The sequence below is a fragment of the Perca fluviatilis genome, chromosome 21 (assembly GCF_010015445.1).
Source record: "Perca fluviatilis chromosome 21, GENO_Pfluv_1.0, whole genome shotgun sequence".
Lineage (NCBI taxonomy): Eukaryota > Metazoa > Chordata > Actinopteri > Perciformes > Percidae > Perca > Perca fluviatilis.
Window position 1 is genome coordinate 27520779 of NC_053132.1, and position 23852 is coordinate 27544630.

Here is a 23852-nt window from a genome sequence, read left to right on the forward strand (position 1 = left end):
GTTCACCTCTTCAGCGCCAGATTGTTACATATACTGATGTGGTAACTTGGCTCAGTATCCCTGCTCCTAGCAACTCTCTTGATTTTGTGTTTACTTTTTCTAACTGCAATTCCTCTGTGCAGATCCCACCGTAACCTGCTTCCCACCTGCCGTGCTGCCTGCCTCACGCCAACTCAGACATAACCACCTGTTTTGCCTGGATTCAACTGTGGAACTCCTTCAGATCTGCCACTGCCTGGTTTCAGTCCACTCCCAGAAAACAACTAGCTCTGCCTCGATTGTTCATCTCCACTGAGTATTTTCACCTAATAAATACTTGAACTATTTATATGTGTCCTGTGAGGTATCTCTGTGTGCTGGGTCATATATACAACCTTAACAATTGCAGGAGGAGGAGAGAGAGGTCGACTGCTGCAGTTTGTACTAAAAAACACAAAAATCTGCCAAAGAACTACACATCCAACTGAGCGTACTAAAACTGAAGCCCGGCCCAACCCAACCTAGCTGGGAGATGCAGCAGATGCTACACTGTGCACCTCGGCAATTCAATTCTATTTTTAATTCAATTTTATTTATAGTGTTAAATTTTAACATAAGTTATCTCAGGACACTTTAAAGAGTAGGTCTAGACAACACTGTAATTTACAGAGACAGAAATCATATATTTGCCTCAGAGTCTCAATCTGTACATCTTTCTGAAACCCTCCTGTCCTTTGATGCATTCACTGAATAAAATGATAACTGTCAAATGGTTTGCTATCCATCACCAGCTCAGGGAAGTACAAAGTACTTTGGCCTACAAGAAGAATTTTAGTGACAGTTTACTTTTAAGAGCCTTTCCCTTCTGTAGTAAATCTGGGGAAACACTTGAACGCTTGAAATCTTTTGCCTTGACAATTTAAAATATGGAAATTCAAAAGCACTTAACATAATAACAAACTGTAAGCTGTGTTTGATCAGTATCAGCAGTCAAAAGACATATAAGAGCTCGCTGGGCAGTGAGACTGTAGTAACCCTGGAGTGTGACCTTTGACCCCTGGCTCTGACCTGCTTGTGTGGATTTTCGGCGGGCCTTCTTGATGTCTTCTTCGATCTTGTTGCTGAGTTTGATCTCCAGCTGCTGAGTCTTGACCTCCAGCTCTTTCTGTCTGTCAGCCAGAGCTTTACGGGCCTGATGAAGACAAGGATCAGGAGTCAGAGCCACGCTCAGATCTCACAGCTACACTGATAGGAATTTATATTTATGCTAAAGCCCCTTTTTTATGTAAATGCTTTTACATTTCCAGCAGAGTTTCAGGCAGCAAATCTTTTCTAAAAACATGTATGTAGTGTTCTGGGAACAAACATCATTCTAGTTCAAGTGATACAAGCTTTTAGAATGTTACAGTCTGCTTCCACTAATCACAGTGATAATGTGTTCTGCCACACACTGTCTCCGTATCATCCATCATCCAGTGACTTATGACAGCCAACATAGCCAGTATCTTATTTCCTGTCCTGCTTTAAATGCTCTTTTCATCCGTCAGATGAGTTTATCAGTGAGAAACTGTTTTGTCCCAGATTTGACAGATGGTGGGAGACAGATTTCCAGTTGCCTTCAGGCTTCAGCCAATTGCTTTTCATTGTACAAAAAGCAGAAAAATAGGCATCTGCTTATGGAAGAGATGTGGAATTTTAATCACCAGTGAGATAATTCCTGAAATCCTACATGGACAGAAGTAGCACACTTCTGTGTCAGAGTTTGTGTACCTTCTCCACCGCTGCATAGCGACCAACCAGCTGCTTCCTCAGGTCAGCGATGTGATGGTCGAACCTCTTCATGTCCTTCTTAAAGTTCTCCCTGAAGGCCAGGAAAGGCTTTTCTACTTCACTCTGGAGCTGCTCAACACAAACACAAGCAATCATTCAACACCTCCCTCCTGAGGACTGAGTGAAGCACAGGAGCAACAAGGGAGAGGCGTCACTCACCTCAGCAGACATTTTCCTCCCAAGACCTTTATTTAACAAGCTTGAACAATACCCACAAGGTGTAAATGACTTAAAGTAGCGTTAACACTCGTGAGCTAGCTTTTTAGCTTCTTCTAGTTTGTTAGTTAACTAGGTGTTAAAGCGCCCATATTATACTAATTTTCAGGTTCATAATTGTATTTTAAGGTTGTACCAGAATAGGTTTACATGGTTTAATTTTCAAAAAACACCATATTTTAGTTGTACTGCACAGCTCTCTCTCACTGCTGTAGATCCTCTTTTCACCTGGTTTCTGTTTTAGCTACAGAGTGAGACCTCTTTTCTTCTTCTTCTTCTGTACTATCTTTGATTGCACTTGCACATGCTCAGTAGCTCAGATGTAGATCATGTCAGCTAGCTAGCTCCATAGAAGTAAAAGAAAGCCTGTTTCTCCAACTTCAGTCAGTTACAAGGCAGGATTAGCTGGGAGACTTCTAAATGAGGGCGCACATGTAAGTAGTTCTTTTGTAGATTATGGTGAACTTGTGTGTGTTGTAGCAGTGCTTTGCTATTGAGAACGAGGTACCATGCTAGTGTTAGCATTAGTGTTAGCATGCTAACGCTACGAGCTTAACGGTCGGGTTAGCTGCTCATTTCGGACTGTGACGTCACAGTCCGAGCCGATTTTGAACAGCTCACCAGGAGACTGAAGGCAGGACACATTCAGAAACCGTATCTCACTCAAAACAGCATGGATGGATTTTTTTCAAAGTTTGTATGTGTGTGGAAGCACCAGAGACACAAAAGAACACCCCAAATACCAGAAAAAGTGTTTTTTTCATAATATGGGCACTTTAAGGAAAAATTAGCTGGAAAGGCTGGGCGCTGGGTGGGCCAAGGAGGTGCTGAGTGGGCGGAGGAGGTGCTGAGTGAGGGGGGCGGGCGCTGGGTGGGTGGAAGAGGCGCTGAGTGGGCAGAGGAGGCGCTGAGTGTGTGTGTGTGTGTGTGTGTGTGTGTGTGTGTGTGTGGGCGCTAAGTGGGCGCTAACTGGGCGGGCAGGACGTTGAGTGGGGGGGCTGGGCGCTGAGTAGGGTTGGGCATCGAGAACCGATTCCAGTAGAATCGTTTCTTTATTGGAATTGTTTAGAGGATTTGGTTTCAAATCCGATCATCGCTTCCCAATTTCATTGGCACAAGTTTTGGCTTCCGACGCGGCCAGGCGCTTGTTGTGTTGCAGCCTTGGAGCACAGTAAGCAGCGTGCTAGTGTGGCTTTATTTTACATTGAAAAAGCCATGTAAAACTGCAAACCACCATTGGATCAAAATAAAACTTTCCTCTTATTTGTGAAAATAGGCATGTGACCGGTTTCAACTCCACCCCCCAAAGAATCGGAATCGAGAATCGATAAGAATCGGAATTGAAAAGAAGAATCAGAATCGTTAAAATCCAAACGATAACCAACCCTAGCGCTGAGTGGGCGGGCTCGGCACTGGGTGGGCGGAAGAGGCGCTGAGTGGGCGGAGAAAGCGCTGAGTGAAGGGGGGCACTGAGTGGGCGGGCAGGGCGCCGAGTGGGGGGGCTGGGCACTGAGTGGCGTAGGAGGCACTGAGTGAGGGGGGTGAGCTCTAAGTGGGCTCGCTGGGTGCTGAGTGGCATAGGAGCCACTGAGAAGGTTAAGCTAAAGAAGGTTAATAAAAAAAACAGCAAAGGAAGGGACGCTTGCCTCCAAGGCCCGGACTAAGGCAATGATGTGAGGCTATTGTAAAGTAGTGGCCACAGTTGAAATTGCATGTCACGTGACATTGCACACTTTTTTCTGCTGTCAAAAATTCTGTAAAACAATGAATATCTGTTTGTGTCACAAACACAATTTGAACCATAGGTCCAATACAATTGCCAAAAAGGCCCAATAATGTGAAAGCCTTAAAAACTTTTACCCAATTGTCTCTGGGGAGCAGCTTTTATTGGAATAAATGTGGCGGCATGTTGAAACACAATATCCAATTCTCTAAATAAACTAACTTTATTCATTCATTCATTCATAACATGCATGAATGAAAAAAAAAGGAACAGGAAGAAGAAAAAATCTTATGGTACCTGTCACTTATTTGTGCACATCAAAAAAACAAAACAAAACAAAAAAACAAAAAACAAAACAAAAACAAAAAAAACAAAACAGCTACTTCAAGAGTGGATCAACCCCAATCCTCACCCCAAACACCAAAAATTATCAGTACTACCTATCTTTACATGTAATTATCATCATTTTAAGCATATTAGTCATCTTTTTTCTTGTAACATTCCTGTATTTTTTTCTTATACAAATTCTTAAATTTACAAACAGTATCGCAGCACTTCAGTTCATAGTCCAATGTGTTCCACAGTTTAACTCCATATATGGACAAACACCTCTGTTTTTGTGTAGTACGTGCGAAAAGAGTTTTAAAATGATATTGCCTTCTATGGCCATCTTCCTCTGATACAGGAGTAAATACATTTTGTAAAACCATAGGCAAAACTCTTTGCTTAGCTTTCCACATAAAAATCAAAATCTTCAAATCAACCAAGTCTTTGAATTTTAGAAGTCCAGATTTTATAAATAAACTATTAGTGTGTTCTCTGTAGCCTGTTTTATTGATAATCCTTAATGTTTTTTTCTGTAACAAAAACAGAGGTTTTGTGTTAGTAGGGTATGTATTACCCCAAACTTCTATGCAGTATCCAAAATATGGGAGTATTAGGGAATTGTACAACATAAGCAACGTTGAATAATCTAAAACATCTTTAACTTTATACAAAACCCCAATGCTTTTACAAACTTTACTCTTAATATAAACTATGTGTTCTTTCCAATTCAATTTATCGTCCAAAATAACACCTAAAAACTTTATCTCATTAACTCTTTCAATATCAATTCCTTCAATTGCTATTCTTACATTTTCATTCTTTTTACAATTACCAAAAATCATGTATTTTGTTTTTTCCCAATTTAAACATAATTTATTTTTGTCAAACCATTTCTGAATTTTTCCCATTTCTGAATTTATCTTTTCTATAATTTCTGACAGATTATTTCCAGAATAAAAAATGTTGGTATCATCGGCAAACATCAAAAACTGTACTACCTTAGACACTTCGCAGAGGTCATTAATGAACAAAATAAAAAGTAATGGGCCTAAAACAGACCCTTGTGGTACTCCACATATTATTTCTTTTAACTCAGATTTTTGACCATTAATTTGAACAAACTGTTGTCGATTGCTGAGATAACTTTTGAGCCATTTATGAGCTAGACCCCTAATGCCATAATTGTATGATTTTGACAATAACAGACTATGATTTATGGTGTCAAATGCTTTGCTTAAGTCGATGAAGACCCCCACTGTGTGTTGCTTATTCTCAGTTGCAGATGTAATTTTTTCTGTGAGTTCAATTAATGCCAAAGCTGTTGATCTTTTTGCTCTAAAGCCATATTGTTTTTCAGTAATTAATTTATGTTTTTCTAAAAAAATATTTAGTTTTTGAGAAAACCACTTTTCGAGGATTTTAGAAAACTGAGAGAGCAATGACACTGGTCTATAATTATTAAAGTGATGTACATCTCCCTTTTTGAAAAGTGGAAAAACTTTGGTGACCTTCATTTTCTCAGGAAAAACACCCGAATGTATAGACAAATTAAGTATAAAAGTCAGAGGATTAATAATGCAGTCAATGGTCCTTTTTACAATGGTCATGTCCAGTCCATCACTATCAGTAGATGTTTTATTTTCACATTTGCTAACAATAGACACAATTTCATTTTCCTTAACCTCACCCAGGAACATGGACTGCATTATTCTACTTTCCATTCTACAGGTAGTATTTTGCCTTTGGTTAGATATATCAATTGATTTGGCAATGTTCTCCCCAATATTAATAAAAAATGAGTTAAATTCATTGGCCACATCTATGCTATTGTTCATAACAGTTTCATTGTACACAAAATATTCAGGAAACTTAATATGTTGTGAGTTTGGTTTTATTATATTATTTAATATTTTCCATGTTGTTTTCATATTACCTTTTTTATCTTTCAATTGTTTATTGTAATAATCCCTTTTGGTTTTTCTTAAAATTGTCGTCAATTTATTTTTGTATGCTTTATATTTGGCTTCACAATTAGGTGTCCCACTTTTTACAAAGTCTTTATACAATCTGTTTTTCTTTTTACATGCTTTAATTAATCCTAATGTCATCCAAGGTTTATCATTTTTATGGGATTTCTTTGACAGCTTTAGTGGGCAACATTTACCATAACTAGATATATACATATTTAAAAAAGTTTCATATGCTATATTCACATCGGTCACATAAACACCTGACCAGTTCTGTTGTGAAAGCTCACTCCTGAAGTCATTTATTGTTTTCTCGGTTCTTACTCTAAAATATGAAGGCTGATGTGAGCTCTTGTATGTCTCAGGTTGCATATCACATATGGTAAAAACAGGCAAATGATCGCTTAAGTCATTTATCAATAATCCACTTTGAGCAATTTTTTGAACATCATAGGTGACAATATTATCAATTAATGTGGCACACGAGCTAGTAATTCTGCTAGGCTGTCTAATTAAAGAAAAAAGAGATCTTGTATGCAATGCATCTAAGAAATCTGAAGTAAACTTACATTTAGATTGATTAAGAAAATCAATATTGAAATCACCACTTATTAAAAGTGTTTTCTGGTTATTCTGTGTATCAAGTAATTGCTCAAATTTGTCCTGAAAAACATCTATTTTGGATCCTTGAGCTCTATAAATGCAAGCAACAATCACATTCCTGTTTTTTCCCATATCAATTTCAACAGCTACACATTCAAAGATTCCCTCGATTGCAATAGACATTTTTTCAACAAGTTTGCATTTCAAATGACTGTCAACATACAAAGCCACACCTCCTCCTCTTTTTTCTGATCTATTTACGTAATATAACTTGTATCCGTCTAGTTCAAAGTCTACTCCCTTTTCATTACTAATCCATGTTTCAGAAAGTGCTATTATATTGAATCGACTTGTAAATGTAGTGATATAGTCCTTCATTTTGTTGAAATTTGCATAAAGACTTCTGATGTTGAAATGAACAAGCGACAGACTGTCCCTTAAATTAACATTTAAATTAAATTCATAGTCAGTATAATATTTAGAGGTGTCACCTGTTTCATTCAACCCATGGCTATCAGGGTCCAGGTCTTTATCAAAATCATGCATGCTTTGCTCTCTAATATCAAATCTTGTCAGTGTTATACTTATCTAGTTTTAAATAATAACAAAATAAATACATCCACACTTCACTCTGGAGACAGAGATGCTACGCTCTTCCCATTGGCTCGCGGGCTGAGTGTCCCCAACAGACAGGTCTGCTTTTGTACTGTTTTGGCAATTGTAGACCAAAACTTTGCATTCTTTGGCAAAAACAGCACCAGTATGAGCTTATTGGTCTGACCCCCTGATGCTGAAATAAAGAAGGCTCCTCAGCTGATCACATTCAGTTGAACAGTCATGTGACGACAGCCAGAATACAACAAACAGACCAAACTCTATAAGTCACAGAGAGTCCCAGGAGCAACAGGGGAAACTCTGCTTTAACGAGAAGAAAGCTCCAGCAGCACCAGACCCTGGGTTTGGGCATCAAGCAGCTGATTAAAGGTGGAGAAGAGTTGGAGGAATTACCTTTGAGGAGAACTTTAGGTGAACCTCAGCTTCGTCTGCCAGACTCTTCTTCAACTGGGCCCAGGCCTCCCCCAGAGTCCTGAGGACAGATAGGACACAGGCTGTTTAATACACACACACACACACACACACACACACACACACACACACACACACACACACACACACACACACACACACACACACACACACACAGGGTTCAGCAGCAGAGCTGGTGCAAAGGTTTACGGATACTAAAGTAGCCAATAAATCTGGAGAGCAGTCCAGCAGATGATTAGGATGTATGGGACATGAGATATGGCTTTCAGCTTTGAACACAGATGGGGGCAGTAACACTGAGAAGGCTTGTATTGTTTTGTAGATAAGCGTTAAAATGAAGTTAGCAGAAGCACATTGCATAATAATTTAACATAACTTGTCTTTTAAATAGGTCACACGTGTGTTTTGATTTGGAGAAATTGAATGATTCATAATTAGCTGAGAGAAGAAAAGACTGCAGACAGGGTTTAGTCACCAGGGTTCAGGTCCAAGACTGAATGGAGACATACCGAAACATTCCTGACACTGTCGGAGTAAAGTCACCTGCAACGCTACGACATCCAAATAGGTCTAAAAGATTTTAACAAGTTTTTAAACATCCTATGGTTGATGATTACCTTTTATTTTACAATACATCAAACCGGGCCGGTTATCCAGGCCAATATGGTTCTACTTGTATAGTCAGATTTAGTCATGGGACAGCCAGATGAGAGACCTGCATATGCATTCATATAAGAATGAAAGCCTGGAAGTTGTGGTGTATGTTTTACGCAGGAGACAGTGGTTTGGTTGGAATGAAGAGAGTTGTAAGCCTGAGCAGAAACAAACACAAGAGTGCGCCTACAGAAACTTAAAGTGGAGTTTTCTGTTTACAGTCAGTGTTACTCACCAAAACACTGTGTGTATCCCTGGGGTCTAACACATGGTGAATGGATCTTCCTTATAAAACATTTTCAATTAGATTCTTTGAATCACGTGAATTATTATAACTATTATGTGGTTAACTCGAGACAGCTCATACAGGTACAGGAACTTAAAACATAGGAGCTAGAGGAAATTTAAGCCTTCGTTCACTTCCCATGACTCCAAGATCTTGCACCACTCTAACTGCTATTAACAGAGTAAATGACATCCGTCATGTCGCTACAGTCTCACAGTCCCAAGGGACAGACAATCGCTTGACTACAAAATACTGTAACTCCCACCATGCAGTCCCTCCATCCAACAGAAGTGACACAGAGCATGACTGGTAGCATTAAAAGTGGTCACATGCCTCACGGCCACATCTCTACCAAACAAATGGTAAATTCAGGAATAAATAGACGGCTGGTTCTGGGCTAGGCCGGTCGGATGCTAGGAACTGAGCAACAAAACAGTGATTGTCCTGTCTGACAACAGAGAAGAATGGAAGGATTGTGTCGCACTTTTCTGGGTGTGGGCAGACTGAGCTGGGTGGCATAATCTGGATTCTATATGGGATAACTCCATCCCACTTGAGTCTCTATCACCATGCTAAAACCAAGAGGGCTTATTGTATATATATGTAAACAGTGCTGGGGGGGGGGGCAGCTAAACATGGCTTGCACCATGGCTTGCACCACGTTTTGGTCTGATATAAATGTTTAGAAAGGGAAATAAAGTGTATCAACTAATCATTTCTATAAGGTCAAAGTGAGCCTATGCAACTTTTTCTGAAATCAGTAACTAGCACCACAGTAGCCCAAGTTCAGAAGAGTCAGCTAAAGTTAGCAAACTAACTTTCTGTTAGCTAACATTAGCTAACCAGCCACCATACGCAGGCATAAGGTCTGTTTGATAAGGTAGTGTCATTAGAATTTTCCCACTCACCCTAAACTATTATATCTATTCTGAAACACATATTCATCCATGTATGCATCGCAGATAACTTGAATATATCACTTGGCCTCTTGTTCTTTTTGAAGGTTATGTTGCAGCTTGTGACGCTGCAGTGATTCTGTCTCGTTGCTACACACTCTCCCTGCGTCCTTGTGGAATCTCTTAATAAAGACAAGTTAAATGACGATGCCGAATCACAGCTTCTTCTCTTAGTGGGTGTCTTCAGTTGGCCGGGCCCCTTCTCAGCTGCCTGTTAGCTTACTGTCCACGTTCCTGCATCCCCTCGGAGAATCAGACAAAGACTTGTCCTCAGCATGATGTCCCCTCTGCTGTCACACTGCAGGAAACAGGAGTAGTAGCAAATTCTGTCTCGCTGCAAGGTTCCCCTAAAAGCCTCAACACACACAACTCAATGTCTGATTCCTCAACTCAAATCTCATTGCCCAGCCTCAGCTTCTGTGCTCTCTGTGAATATGTGAAGAATGCTGCAGGACAGAGATCAAAGCATCAGTGATTTACAGGAAGCTGTACTGTTTCCCAGTATCACTGACCCAGACTCACACCACCATGTTTTTTATTTTTTATTTAACCTTTATTTATCCAGGTAAGTCGATTGAGAACAAATTCTCATTTGCAACAACGACGTGTCACATTCACACAGTTCACATTCATACCTGGAAGCTGCCCAGTACAACCACAGAGCTGGCCACTGAGCAGCTCCACTGAGTAGCTCCACTGGAGCGGTTGGGGTTAAGGGCCTTGCTCAAGAGCAACTCAGTGGTGGTAATGAGGGAGGGACAAGCGCTGCTCTTTTCACTTTCCCCACCCAGATTTTATCCTGTTGGTCTGGGGATTGAACCGGCGACCTCCTCACAAGCTCGCTTCTTTAACCTTTAGGCCACCACTGCCCCTCCTGGTTGGCTAGTTGACTGGATAGCTCACCGAAGAGCTGTCTTCCTGACCAAATATGCAACATAAGCCTCTATTTCCACCAACCAAAATCCCTCAGAACAGACCTTAGAGCTTGATTATGAAACTTCTAATAGAGGAAATAAGAAATTCTTCCTCTTATAAAGGAAAAGTTGAATACATGAGCACTACATGGCACTCTTGCTCAGTTCAACACACTCACAGGCTATTTTGCAGTGGGTAGTTGGTCAGTAGGGGGACTTGAACCAGCAACGCTCTGGTTCCCAAGCAAAGTCCCATACAGACTGAGCTACTGCCACAGCTGGAATTGCTGAAGACTTTTCTTTAAATATTATATTATAATTTTGAATACATTTATGTTGGGAACATCAGTAAATCAATTTTTCACTTTGAGCGCTGTGTCTGTCTGACATTATTTGGCAGTTTGCTAACTTTATGACTCTTTATGACTATGTTTCATCATGATCCTGTAACTGTCACGTGCACAGGCTGCACACGGCCCCTTTAAATGGAAAGTAGCAGCTACATCTGCTGAAACGTCTGCTGCTTTCTAGGACTGATCAATCTTTCACTGTATTTCCAGATGAAGTGTTTCGTTGATAAAATGTCAAAAAAAGAAAAGAAAAATAGACATCTCAAGCTTCCCACAGCTCAAAATGTCATATTTGACCAAACAACAGTCAAAACATTCAACATGCAATGATATAAAACATAGAATGGCAGAACTCTGGAACCAGTGGATGTTTGAAATTTGTTCTTGATAAATTTGTTTCTTTTCAGCCATTTATATATTTTTCCAGATTGTCAATCATCTGATACTGATCCTCCACAGCCTCACGGCTGAAATATGCCCTTTACGGTGCAATAAAGTATCACGTTCATATTACACACTATACTGTGAAGGAAGAAGCCTTAAAACGCAGAATTTACAGCCTCCTCATCTCCAAACAGCTGCATAGTTGATGTGTAGTTTTTTAAATTTTTTTCACATCTGATTGACACATCTGTCAATCCGACCATGTGTGTGAGAGGCTACTGTCCTTCTCCTTCACTCACCCTTCTTCCTGGTTCGCCAGAGGGTTCTGGGAGAGCTTGGAGAGGTTCTTGGCGTACTCCTCTTCTATCTTTATCCTGAAAGGGAAGCAGAGAGTTTCATTACCACAAAGCCTTTACGCAATCTGACTGCTTCCATGTGTGTTTCCTGTGTTGTGCAACACAGTGATGAGCATGAATGAGCACAGAAAGGGGAAACTGTTTGTTTTAATGACAACTGTACGGTTTTCATGGCAACCTGAGGCTGAAGTGTGAAAAAAGGAAAAGGGGAGATGACTGCTAATACCTTTCTCGTATGAACTCTGCCATCTCTTTCTGCATTTGTTTCCCCTTCAGCTGTTTCTGCAGCAAAACCTCAAATCCTGTGACGCAGCCGTTGCCCTGGGGATCCTTCTTATCGGTCTATGAGTTAAACACAGCAAGCACATGAGAAACACATTGAACAAACAAACACTTAGCAACGAACAAGAGAACATCACACCTTGACCAAATCAACCGCCTGTTGCATTCTGGGAGAGAAGTCATGCAGTTAGTGGGCATTCACACCAAAAAAAAGTGATCCAGTGAATTTCCACAGGGTGATGCGGCGGGGAGAAGGTCAATCAAACGAATATTCAGACGTTCGACGCAGGCAGTCTGAACACAGCCTTAAACAGACATTTTGCTGATTATAAACCAGATTCTAAACCAAATCCATCCAACTACATACAACAAGTCAGTAATCAGATTTACCCTACATCTGACCTTATTTTTTAAAGCTGCACCAATCATTATTTTATGTCAACAGTGGATAAATGAATTTGTGTAATATGAGAGGTCTGCAGGGTTTTAGCTTCTTTCAGCTTGTAGTTTTGGCTTCAAACTAAATGAAGGTGGTCCAGCAGCAGCAGGCCTGCTAATACAACACTGTACACTACTAACCCTAACCCCTTACCCTAACCCCTTCGATAACCCTTCCCAGGCCAAGACCTTTTAGTAGCTAAAGAGACCAGAAGTTGGTGGTGACAGAAATGCGACATAAATGAATTATTAATACTCAGTGTCTGGAAATTCTTTTCTAACGTTAGCCATAACAACTTTCACAGTCATTTTTATGTTTTGAATTTGCTCCAATGCCCCAAGTAGACTGAAATATGAACTCATTCAGCGCATATACTGTATACCTAAATTGTACTGTTTACCTGTGAACAACAACAACCCATGTAGAATCCTAGAATCAACTTTGTGTCAGGACCGGTTAAAGTTTGAATTAAATCATTTGGAATGCAAGGAGGAAACACTACAAGTGTTAGTTGGTTGGACTCCTAGCAAGAGCCTTCAAAAATCACGAAACATCCAAAACAGGGCAGCCCTGATCCTTATAAAGGCAGGTAAATATGACCACACCACACTCATCCTTCACTCCCTCCACTGGCTTCCTGTCTCATACAGGATTGATTACAAAATCTCTCTACTCGCCACTACTCATCAGTGCATCCACGGATTGATTTTAACAATGAAAGTTGCTCTACAAATAAATGTATTATTATTATTATTATTATTATTATTAAAGGTACTCTAAGCGTTGTCACGCGTTTTTTAGGCAACAACATTTTTGGTCACATACAGCAAACGGCAAACATCTCCTCACTATCCGCGAGCTGCCGGTCCCCTAAACACACCGTAAAAAAACACGGTCTCTGTAGACAGCCTAGGGTCCACACACATAAACAAAAACAAAGTGCACCATGCAAACATACACAGTGTTCAGGGGGGGGGGGTGTTAGTGCACTGAAGCACAGAAGGGAGGGAACGGGATGAGGAGGAGGGAGGAGCGAGCTAGTCTTCGTTTTGTTTGAAAATACTTTGAACGTCAACAAGAAGTAACGTCACCCAACATCGCTTAGAGCACCTTTAAGTAATAATCTTTCATTTCAGCTCTGTTCACTGCTGTCCCAGCACTTTTTCTGTCTGAAATCTTCCATGTTCATGCACCCATTAGAAACCGGGTTATGCAGGCCAGGAAATCAGGTTTATCCTGAAATTATCCTCACAATTCAAGCTTTGCTTACCAAATTTCTCTAATCCCAAAAATGGGTTTCTTGTTTCCATGATGTTAAAACAATCTGATCTGATTTAAAGCAGAAAGGGAACAGCACACTGGTTATTTAAGAGAATGTGAACAGACAGAAACTCGCATCATCTGAGTCCCAAAGCAGGAGGTTTGAGAGTGAGTGACTCTCCTGGCTCTGGTGTCCACTCCTTAAATTCCTGTGTTTAAAGGAAGCTAGGAAGTATTTCTAGCTTATATTGTTTGCATCTATGCAAACAATATAGACATAAATAAGATTGAATTGAATTTCAGTACTGACACAGTGCTGGAGTAGATGGTCTACTGTACACGGCTAATCTTTGCTGGGACAGGTAAAAGCGCTCTTGTTTGTTTGTATTTCTTTAAACCAATCCAAACCATCCTGGGCGGAGCTTAGCCCCCACAAAATAGATAGCAGAGATAGCGGAATGGGAGGAACATGCGGTGCGTCAGGCTTTACCCCAGCAATGTACATCCGTTAAGACAGACTAGACAACGAGTTCCCTGAGAAGTGTTACAATTGCTGGTCTTGATCTAACCCTCAGAAAAACCACAACCAGTTTCACATCAAATTTACAGCCTCGTAAATGCTGAGGTGAATTTACCCAGAAGAAGTCACAGTAGCTCCATTCGTTTGGTTTCAGCAGCTGTTGCTCCGGCATGCATGCAGGAGTCGGGAACGTCACACAGTTAATCTGAGAGAGAGAATAGATAGATAGAGAAGGGGAGAGGAGAGGAAGGGAGAGAGAGAAAGAGAGAGGGGCAGAGAAGAGAGAGAGAGATTTAATGGGGCACTTTAAAGTATCATGACAACTTTGCTTTGATACAGCACACACACACACACACACACACACACACACACAAACACACACACACACAAACAGACACTTCAGCTTTGGTATTCAAGGTATTCTGCAGTTGTTGCTTTGGCAACACTCTCATCTCGGCAGCTCCGACAACACATTCAAGTAAGGAAGACATTTCCAATCGACCCAGAATCGTCGATTCACTTCTCTCTATCTGGCCAGTCCTTGGGGACACTTGGTTCACTGATTCTCAGCTTTTTGGGGTTTATGGTTCAGCTCTCTACCACACCACTCTGAACTTCTACTTTGGTTCACAGCAATCAGCAAAATGGATTCCCAAAAGATTGCCTTTAATTATCTTGGTGCTCAGATTCTTCAGCTGCCAATTCAATTGGTCATGACAAGGAAAGGAAGAAAGGAAAGGAAGAAACAAAAAAAGGAAAGAAAAGAATCAAAAGCTATATTTTCACAATAATGATACTGACACCAGTTTTAGTGAAGACTCCAAGACAAACAAAGTGAGCTTTGTCTTCTCTCACATTCATTCCAATTAACCTCAGAAGGTAAACAGCCTGCAGCGAGGATGCACTTTTTATTCAATAGCTTTTAGTTCAAAAACTTTTGTGGCACCAGAGAGCACCCTTGTCTAACGGTAAAGCCACAGAAAATCAACAAATATGTATGATTCTGCTGACGACTTTTCCAGAGCTAATATTCAGATTGAATTACAGGAAGAAGAATTAAAAGGCCTGTAATTCAACTTTATCTTGGCTTAAGAATCTTATAATTAGTTTGAGGGAAAGCTTTTTATTTTATCACTGCTGAGGTCCTGCTAGAAGGGCTTTAACTTACACCGCTTCCTTTGGTGGAGATGAGGGCAAGGCTACTTCCAACAGCCTCCAATGAAGGGCTTAGTTTGTTTGCATTCACACGCACACACTGGCACTTTCTTTCTGACCTTCCGTAACCTCGACCAGTTCACCATCCATTAAACCCCTCCCCCAAACGGTGAATGTCCAATCTTAGATTAACACTTGTAACAAGGCATGGCAGTGTCCAATCACAACAGTACACTGCTAAGAGCAAGTCTAGACCACACTCTGTGATTTACACCCAACACCCTACCTAGCTAAACTGCATCACACAAATACTTCTCCATGACTTTTTGCCTGGGACGTGTCCTGTAACTTAAGCCTCAGTCTTATAGGATGTATTTTTATTTATTTTTTAAATCTATAAAGATTATTTAAGGCTAGCAAATGAAAACACTTCAAATGGATAGTAAACTCTGAAGAGGAAAATTTCATTTCCAGGTCAAGCTATAGTTATTGTCCCAGTGTGTTAAATATGTGTATTCATTTATGTTATACAAACAACTGATGCAGCAAACATCAAACTAAATTAGTCCCATGGCCAATCTGACTTGACGAAACAGCATTTTCCCTTTCAAACCGGTAGAGAGCCGGTTAGGTAAGAGTTCCCGTTAGTTGTCCCACTCACCGTGACCGTGGTCTCCTTGTTGTGTTTCCTGGGTGACGTTGATCCCGGGCTCTGCGGAGAGAAGAAGGACGCTCCATCAAAATCTCCATCCTCCGTGTCAGACATGACTGCTCCACATACACACACTGTCACTCACACGCACACAAACACAGTTGTTTTCTGGTGAGTGCTGTTACGTCTGTCTGGTTCTCTCTCTGCTGCTGCTGCTGCTGGTGTGTATGTGTGTGTGTGTGTGTGTGTGTGAGTAGGGAGGATAGTTTTGCAGAGCAAAGCATGGCTTTCTCTTTGTGTGCGAGAGTGGATGTATGCATGTGTGAGTTTTAACTCTTAAGCTTAGAATAGAGTCATAGTAAACCAACAGAGTGAATGGAGGGGACAGAGATAAAAAAAAAAATGAGAAAAACAAATGTATATGTACATGTAAATGTACATGTATAATATATATACAGTTTATTTTTTTTCGAATAATGTGTGTGTGTGCACAAGTGTAAGAGGCAGCAAAGGAGAGAAATGAGGAGACAGAGTGGATATGTTGTGGGTGGATCCTGTATAACTGCACCCTGACTGCCTGGTTAATTATGACCAAGGGAGCAGATAGTGTAGGAGGGATTAATCTGCTCTAACTGCCATCAGCCTCTCCCTTAATGATGAGAGACCTAAAGAGAGAGATGTGAAATGTGGAAGACTACGTCATACATCATTATTATCAAAGACAGGCTGTGTTAAGATGCTAAAGCTGCACTACTCCCTATTTGTTTTACAATGGATTAAATTACTACATGCCTTGTTTTTAGTCTTATGGCCAGCTGTTGCTATTGATTGTATTTCAAGAATGCAAAAAATAGCTTTGAGCGACATTCTTTTTCTTCTTTTTTTCTTGAATACAGTGTCAATTTCTTTACACACGTTGACCCAGAAGTCATTAATAATAGCTCATTAAAAAATACAGTGGAAATATGACCCTTCAGTAATTTTACCCTTACTACAGTACTTTGAAAGCACAGTACATTTCACCGGAGTAATTTGAAGCTTGCGTATAACCCTGAATTGCATTTTCCTGGCATTTTAGTAAATCAGCAACCCGGTGGGGCCGGGCTTGTCAAGGAGCCCAGCCTGTAACACCGGGTCGGGTGCGCTGCTGTGTTGCCCCTGAAGGTCAGGGGCCTCGACAGCCCAGACCTGGGCAGCAGATGCTGGCTCTGAGGACGTGGAACGTCACCACTCTGTGGGGAAAGGAGTTGAAACTTATGCTGGAGGTGGCGCTCTACCAGTTAGCACTAGTGGGGCTCACTTCTACTCACAGTCTTGGTTGTGTAACCATACTCCTGGATAGCTGTTGGACTCCTTTCTTCTCTGGAGTTGCCCAGGCTGTGAGGCGGGTGTGGGGATACTCACAAGTCCCCGGCTGAGCAACGCTACATCAGAGTTTACCCCGGTGGACGAGAGCGTCGCCTCTAGGTTATCGAGCGATACTGTTTTTTCAGGGCCGATACCAATTATTAGTAGTTAATGAAGCCTAATACTGATATTTGGAACCGATATTCATTTACAGTGAAAATGAAAATCTTTAAGTAAAAATGTATTATTATTTATAAATTTTGGAATGTTAAAAACTCCAACACAAAACTTTGTTTAAATGCTATTAATTAATAAATGAGAAACTATGAGAACATAATACCCAGTAAAAGACAGTCAGAGGTGGTTTGCAATCAGCTCGGGTGATGGCACCTTAGACGGAACCCCCAAACTGTGTCACTCCACCCGGTCTCCAGTACATCCTCCCGGACCAACCAACCACACGACATCTCTTTTCAATCTCACCCACCATCCAAATCTGTTCCTATGTTCTTAACATTCTATAATCAAGCATTCATTAAATCTTTAAGTTATATATTGTTGTGGTGTGGTTCTTGCTAGTGAAGTCAGATACAGTGGTGAGTGAAACCAAAGCAGATGGACAGACTCAGAGCTAGCCGAGCCAAAGTAGAACACTTTTTAATTATTAACTTTATTGGTTATCAGGCAAATAAAACACTGACACAGATAATCTGCAAACTACCTAAAACTGCCGATAATTGGTCTATCCCTAGTCGCCTCCCTACGGTTACGGGTTGTGGTTGGGGGGGGTAGAATACTTTGACACCACCTCAGAGTTCTTGGAGACCCTGAATGGAGACCAGGGGTCCCTTCTTGGGGATATCTAATCCCTGCACATCCAAAGCTAGAGCTGTGTCTGGGTTCTCGGCAGTGAGTCGGACTTAAAGGTGGGGGTTGGCCTCTGCCAGGGCTGTGCTTTGTCCCCAATCCTGTTTGTGGTTTGGTTGGCGAGATTATATTAATTAAAATGTTCAATATAATGGGATGACTAATAAAGGACATCTGACACTCTGGGCCCGATCTTGCACCCAGCGCAATTTACTTTGTACACTGACGCATGTATCATTCCTATTTTGCACCCGACGCACGGCGGACTTTTCCCTCCACAGTCTCACGTCGGTAAATTAGGGAATGAACTTGCACTCCCAGGGGCAGTTCAGCAAAAAGAGGAGGCGTGTTCTGGCGCAAACGTTCCCTAGTGCTATTTTGCAGTTTCAGAAAACTATTCCGCCAGACTTTAGACTAGGTTTTTCCTGGTCAGTGGCGGAATTGTTTTCTGAAACTGCAAAATAGCACGCAAAATAGCACGCGTTATTCAGTTGCTGTTTTAAGGTTGGCCGTAATATAGAGTGTGCACACCGGGAACAGATTTTGCTTCTCTCATCTCACGGACCCAGCAGTTCCCATTTTTGCAAACCATACATACTGTAAATACAACGAAAAAATATGACCTTGTTTTACACAACATTTCCTTGAATCATGGATGTGTTGATGACATAAATGAGGAAATATTAGAGGACTTGTGAAATGTGATGTTGAACTGCAAGTGCCGATGCCACTTAACCCAAATGCCCCAGCAGCAGCACGGGAGAGGAGAGACAGAAGAGCTGCATGCACCTAGAAAATCCGCCATTATAATAGCAATCTGCCATGGAACAAGCGCGCATGCTTTTAAAGGGAATGTGGGATAACACTCTGAGTGGTTTATTGCACGTTACGCCCAAACCACACCTATGAGTAATGTAGCTACTTCAGACCAACCCATTTTAGATTTGCGTTGGACGCAAGAGTCATTTATCCCGCCGGTATAATAGCAACAGTGCCCGAGATCCGCCCACAAAGCTACTTGCGTTTGGCGTTTGATACTTGTGTTTCAGATCGTTAAAATAGGGCCCTAATACTAAGACAAAATGAAACAATAGCTGACAAAATTAAGAGAGAATTTTGACAAGTTGAGTAAAATGTAATGACTTTCCATCAACTAAAACTTTAAAAAGCCCCAATTAATGCTTTTTGGATTTTTCCCATTTTTTAGTGTGTGACATAATTTTTTGTGTTAGTAAAAAACAACATTTGACCCAAAATGGAGCTTTCTCTCTTGCCTAAAAACGGTTAGCCCATATTCCAGTTTGAAATTCCTCAATTGGTGATGCAGCAGCTTGTTTAAATTTGGTTAGTCTAACGATTCATTTAGGGGATTGTTCAGCCGGATTTCCCTCATTTTCAGCCAGATGTCTGTCCCCTTCCTCTTTCTATGTGTTGGCATTCTAAACTCTGGTGGATTTATGAGGACTATGGTTAACTGCTCCTCAAATCTCTGCAGGGTAAATCCAGACAGCTAGCTAGACTATCTGTCCAATCAGAGTTTTCTGTTGCACGACTAAAACTACTTTTGAACGTACACATGTTCCACCAAAACAAGTTCCTTCCTTATTTTGTAGAGGCACTGTGGCTCCGTCCGGCGCTTAGCACCGCCCAAGATGATTGTGATTGGTCTATAGAAATGCCAATAAACCAGAGTATGTTTTTCTCTGGCAATGCGAGACTAGAATTTGGTTCTCCAATCACAACAGAGTGGGCCAGCTGACCAATCAAAGCCGACTGTTTTTTTTTTTAGGAAGGCGGGCCAAGAGCTCAGACACAGTGTTTCAGGTGGAGGAGCTGCAGCAATGGGCAATATGAGAAACATAATATGATTTTGAACATCAAAGCATGTAAACCTATTCTAGGAGACCCCAAGAGTACAAATATGATAAATCAGTTGGACCGGACAACAAAAACCTGTAAAAAACCGAACATCCAAGGGTAAATAAGAGTGGTTTACAGGAAGACGCCAACAAAAATGTCTAACTAGACATCGAGATTCAGGAGCTTCTGTCGCAGGAATGGTGCGTGTCCACGTCAGCGTGATTTCCACACTTCACAATCATTTCTATTTGGAGCAGCCGTGTAATGCATTCTGGTACTGCGCAGGTAAAACGGCCGTTGAGTAGCACGCTCCTCATTTGCATAAAGTTGAATCCAGGCAACTTCATGCAAATGAGGAGCGGCCGGCTCGGCTTGACACCTCTCAAAAGCTGACTGCAACTGCATGGCCTATTTTTGCTTAAAATTGTGAACTATTTTTAAAAAAGAGATTGTATTCCAAACAAGCTGCCATGTTAGTAGGTTTTGAAATCTGGGAGCAGCCAGCCTCACGTGACACGTTCGTCCAATCAGCTGCAGCCATCACATTTGTAGGAGGGTGTAGCCTGTTTTCTTTGTTTGTCATTGGTCAGTGAAGAGAAACTGGTGGCAAGCCCACTAGCGTGCAATGCTGGGAAGCGGGACGATCCCTGCCGTGAAAACAACGCATGTACCATAAGGCAGTCCTTCCAGAAAAACGCAGAGTTTTTTTGTGATTGTTGCGGGCAAAAATCCTTGATTATGCGGCACGTTTTCTTAAAAAATGCGATGGAATATGCGGGATATTTATGCAATTTTATGCGATGAAATTGCGGGAACTTGCAAAAATTGCGGGAACTTGCAAAAAATGCGGGAACTTGCAAAAAATGCGGGAACTTGCAAAAAATGCGGGAACTTGCAAAAAATGCGGGAACTTGCAAAAACTGCGGTTTGATGAAAAAGAGAAGAAAAAGTGATTCCCCCAACACCCTGCTTTTTTTAAACTTAATTTCCAAAAATAGTTTACAGATATTCAGTCATTGCAATAAGTAAACAAATAAGATACAAAAATATATACAAATAATATAATATTAAAGTAAAAATAAAAGTAATAGCCTAAACAGAGGGAAATAAAAGCTACAAAAGAGATAGACTTTCAAAAATCGTTAATAATATAGACAGCAGGAGCACTTAAAGGTCCCATGGCATGAAAATTTCACTTTATGAGGTTTTTTAACATTAATATGAGTTCCCCCAGCCTGTCTATGGTCCCCCAGTGGCTAGAAATGGTGATAGGTGTAAACCGAGCCCTGGGTATCCTGCTCTGCCTTTGAGAAAATGAAAGCTCAGATGAGCCGTTTTGGAATCTGCTTGTTATGAGGTCATAACAAGCAAGGTTACCTCCCCTTTCTCTGCTTTGCCCACCCAGAGAATTTGGCCAACCCATGAGAGAGAGACATCATGGCTTTCAAACGAGAAAAGTGGCAGTTGGTCAAGGCCACACCCCCACCATCCACCTTGCCACTCCCACTCTCCTCCTCAATAGCTTCAGACACAGAAATGGTACATACTAAGGAAAGCTCATTGTAGGACTGGCTCTAGTGGCTGTAGTTCTGCACCAATGCTGAATTTCGGGAAAGAGACTTCAGATACAGTATTAGGGGACCACTAAGGTCTATATAAAAGCATCCAAAGAGCACCATGTCATGGAACCTTTAAACAAAGAAATTTGAGTAGATATCAGATATTAAGATAGCTTTCTGATACCAACTTAAGAGACTCAAACCGTGCGTTCATGGACATCGGAAAAACGTTTTTCCGAGTGAAAACGTCACCATTCACGTAAGGTCCTGTGGGAATCAGAGGTGGGAAACTCAGGCTGGATTTTGATAACCGAGTTCCCCAGTTGGTGACGCGTTGTTGACAACTGACGTTTGGTTCACTGAACATATTTTAATGACAATAAACTGTTTATTGTGGTCAAATGCCTCTGCCAAGAAACATACACAGACATAATATGTTTCAAATTATTCATAAATAGGCCTATGTATAAAAAAAAAAACACATTATCCGTGTCTTTTGCCGTTCGTTGTCCACCAGATAACACAAACAAACACCTGGCGATGTGCTGTTTGGATGCTCGTATAAGAAAACAGCAGCAAATCTTTTGTTATTGTGGCCTCCATGTTTTCACACACCTGATGCTCTCGGCTACGGCCAACCGTTGGTGGCAGTCATGCAAAAAGTTGTTATGCCAAACGCCAATATAACAGAAGAAGAACACGCATCCCGACCATGTGAACGCTGCCAGTCGGAAACACAACGTAACCAGGGCCTGTTATTCCGAGGTGGCATGAACGCAGCAAAAGTACATGTCAAATTCAACCATTGACATATATAAAATGGACCAATAGACCCCGTTGCTCTGGACGGAGACCAGTGACGGCTATTAGAAGCACTTTTCCGGTGATGGCCAGCTTTACTACGTGTGCAATGTGTCTGAAAGTTGTAAGTCTTCTGGTAGCTGTGCCAAGAGAAATCTCAATCATTCCCAATCTTACAGAGATGGAGAGTGTAGGTATATGTAAGGAGATAACATAAGCACAGGCTAATTATTGCTAACTAACATGCTAGTTAACATTAGTAATTAAACCTAAACAGCTAACGTAAGTCCAATCTGCCTGCGAGCTTCTCCTGTACTATACGGTAATTCCTCTACTGTGCGACAGTAAGTCTCGTGGTTATGACACAATCGTTAGCCTATTTTTACAAAAACGTCTGCTACGGAGCCATAACGTGAGGTACAAGGTAATGGAGCCTTTTATACATTGCCGTGTTTCTTTAGAAATAAACAACGGACAAATAGAGTCTTTAAACGCTTCAGATGTAAAGTTTTTCACTGTCAAGTGACGTAAAAAAAAAATGGCGGTCAGCGGAATGCTAACGGGAGGTGATGGCCAGGTAGCCACAAAATGGCGCCATAGATGGCTCGAGTTCTGAAGCGAAGCTTACCCCCTTGGTCGGGATGCGTGTTCTTCTTCTTCTGTTATATTGGCGTTTGGCATAACAACTTTTTGCATGACTGCCACCAACTGTTGGCCGTAGCCGAGAGCATCAGGTGTGTGAAAAAAAGGAGGCCACAATAACAAAAGATTTTCTGCTGTTTTCTTATGCGAGCATCCAAACAGCACATCGCCAGGTGTGTGTTTGTGTTATCTGAAGGACAACGAACGGGAAAAGACACGGATAATGTGTTTGTTTTTTTTATACATAGGCCTATTTATGAATAATTTGAAACATGTTATGTCTGTGTATGTTTCTTGGCAGAGGCATTTGTCCACAATAAACAGTTTATTGTCATTAAAATATGTTCAGTGAACCAAAGTCGCCTCCATCAAACGTCAGTTGTCAACAACGCGTCACCAACTGGGAAACTCGGGTATCAAAATCCAGCCCGAGTTTCCCACCTCTGATTCCCACAGGACGTTACGTGAATGGTGACGTTTTCACTCGGAAAAACGTTTTACCGATGTCCAACGAAGGCACGGACATTCGCAGTCAAGTGACGTAAAAAAAAAAATGGCGGTCAGCGGAATGCTAACAGGAGGTGATGCCAACAAAATGGCGCCATAGATGGCTCGAGTTCTGAAGCGAAGCTTACCCCCTTGAATTCAACCTCCAACACCTGCTTTTCGATGATATTCATGTCGCATAATTACGTCACTTCATAACGTTCCCATGGCAACAGGGGAAAATGGCTGCTCTTGTGTGAAGTAAACGCAACATTTTTTCAACTTTCTGCTAAGATATATGTGACTTTTTTGCAACGAAAATGCGGGGATTATGAAATCATGCAAGCGCTGCATATTTTGCGCGGAAATCGGCAATTTATGCAGCGAAAG

General features: G+C 41.2%; 1 protein-coding gene across 1 annotated transcript in view; it reads right to left on the minus strand.

Annotated features, from left to right (window-relative positions):
• gas7b (growth arrest-specific 7b) overlaps positions 1-23852 on the minus strand; it is an 88301-nt gene that overhangs the window by 18274 nt on the left and 46175 nt on the right. Inside the window, exons 5-11 of the mRNA XM_039787836.1 lie at positions 15910-15960; positions 14209-14298; positions 11819-11934; positions 11536-11610; positions 7654-7732; positions 1750-1878; positions 1048-1171 (exon numbers count right to left, since the gene is read on the minus strand). Coding sequence (XP_039643770.1) covers positions 1048-1171; positions 1750-1878; positions 7654-7732; positions 11536-11610; positions 11819-11934; positions 14209-14298; positions 15910-15960 — 664 coding nt within the window. The remainder of the gene's footprint in view (positions 1-1047; positions 1172-1749; positions 1879-7653; positions 7733-11535; positions 11611-11818; positions 11935-14208; positions 14299-15909; positions 15961-23852) is intronic.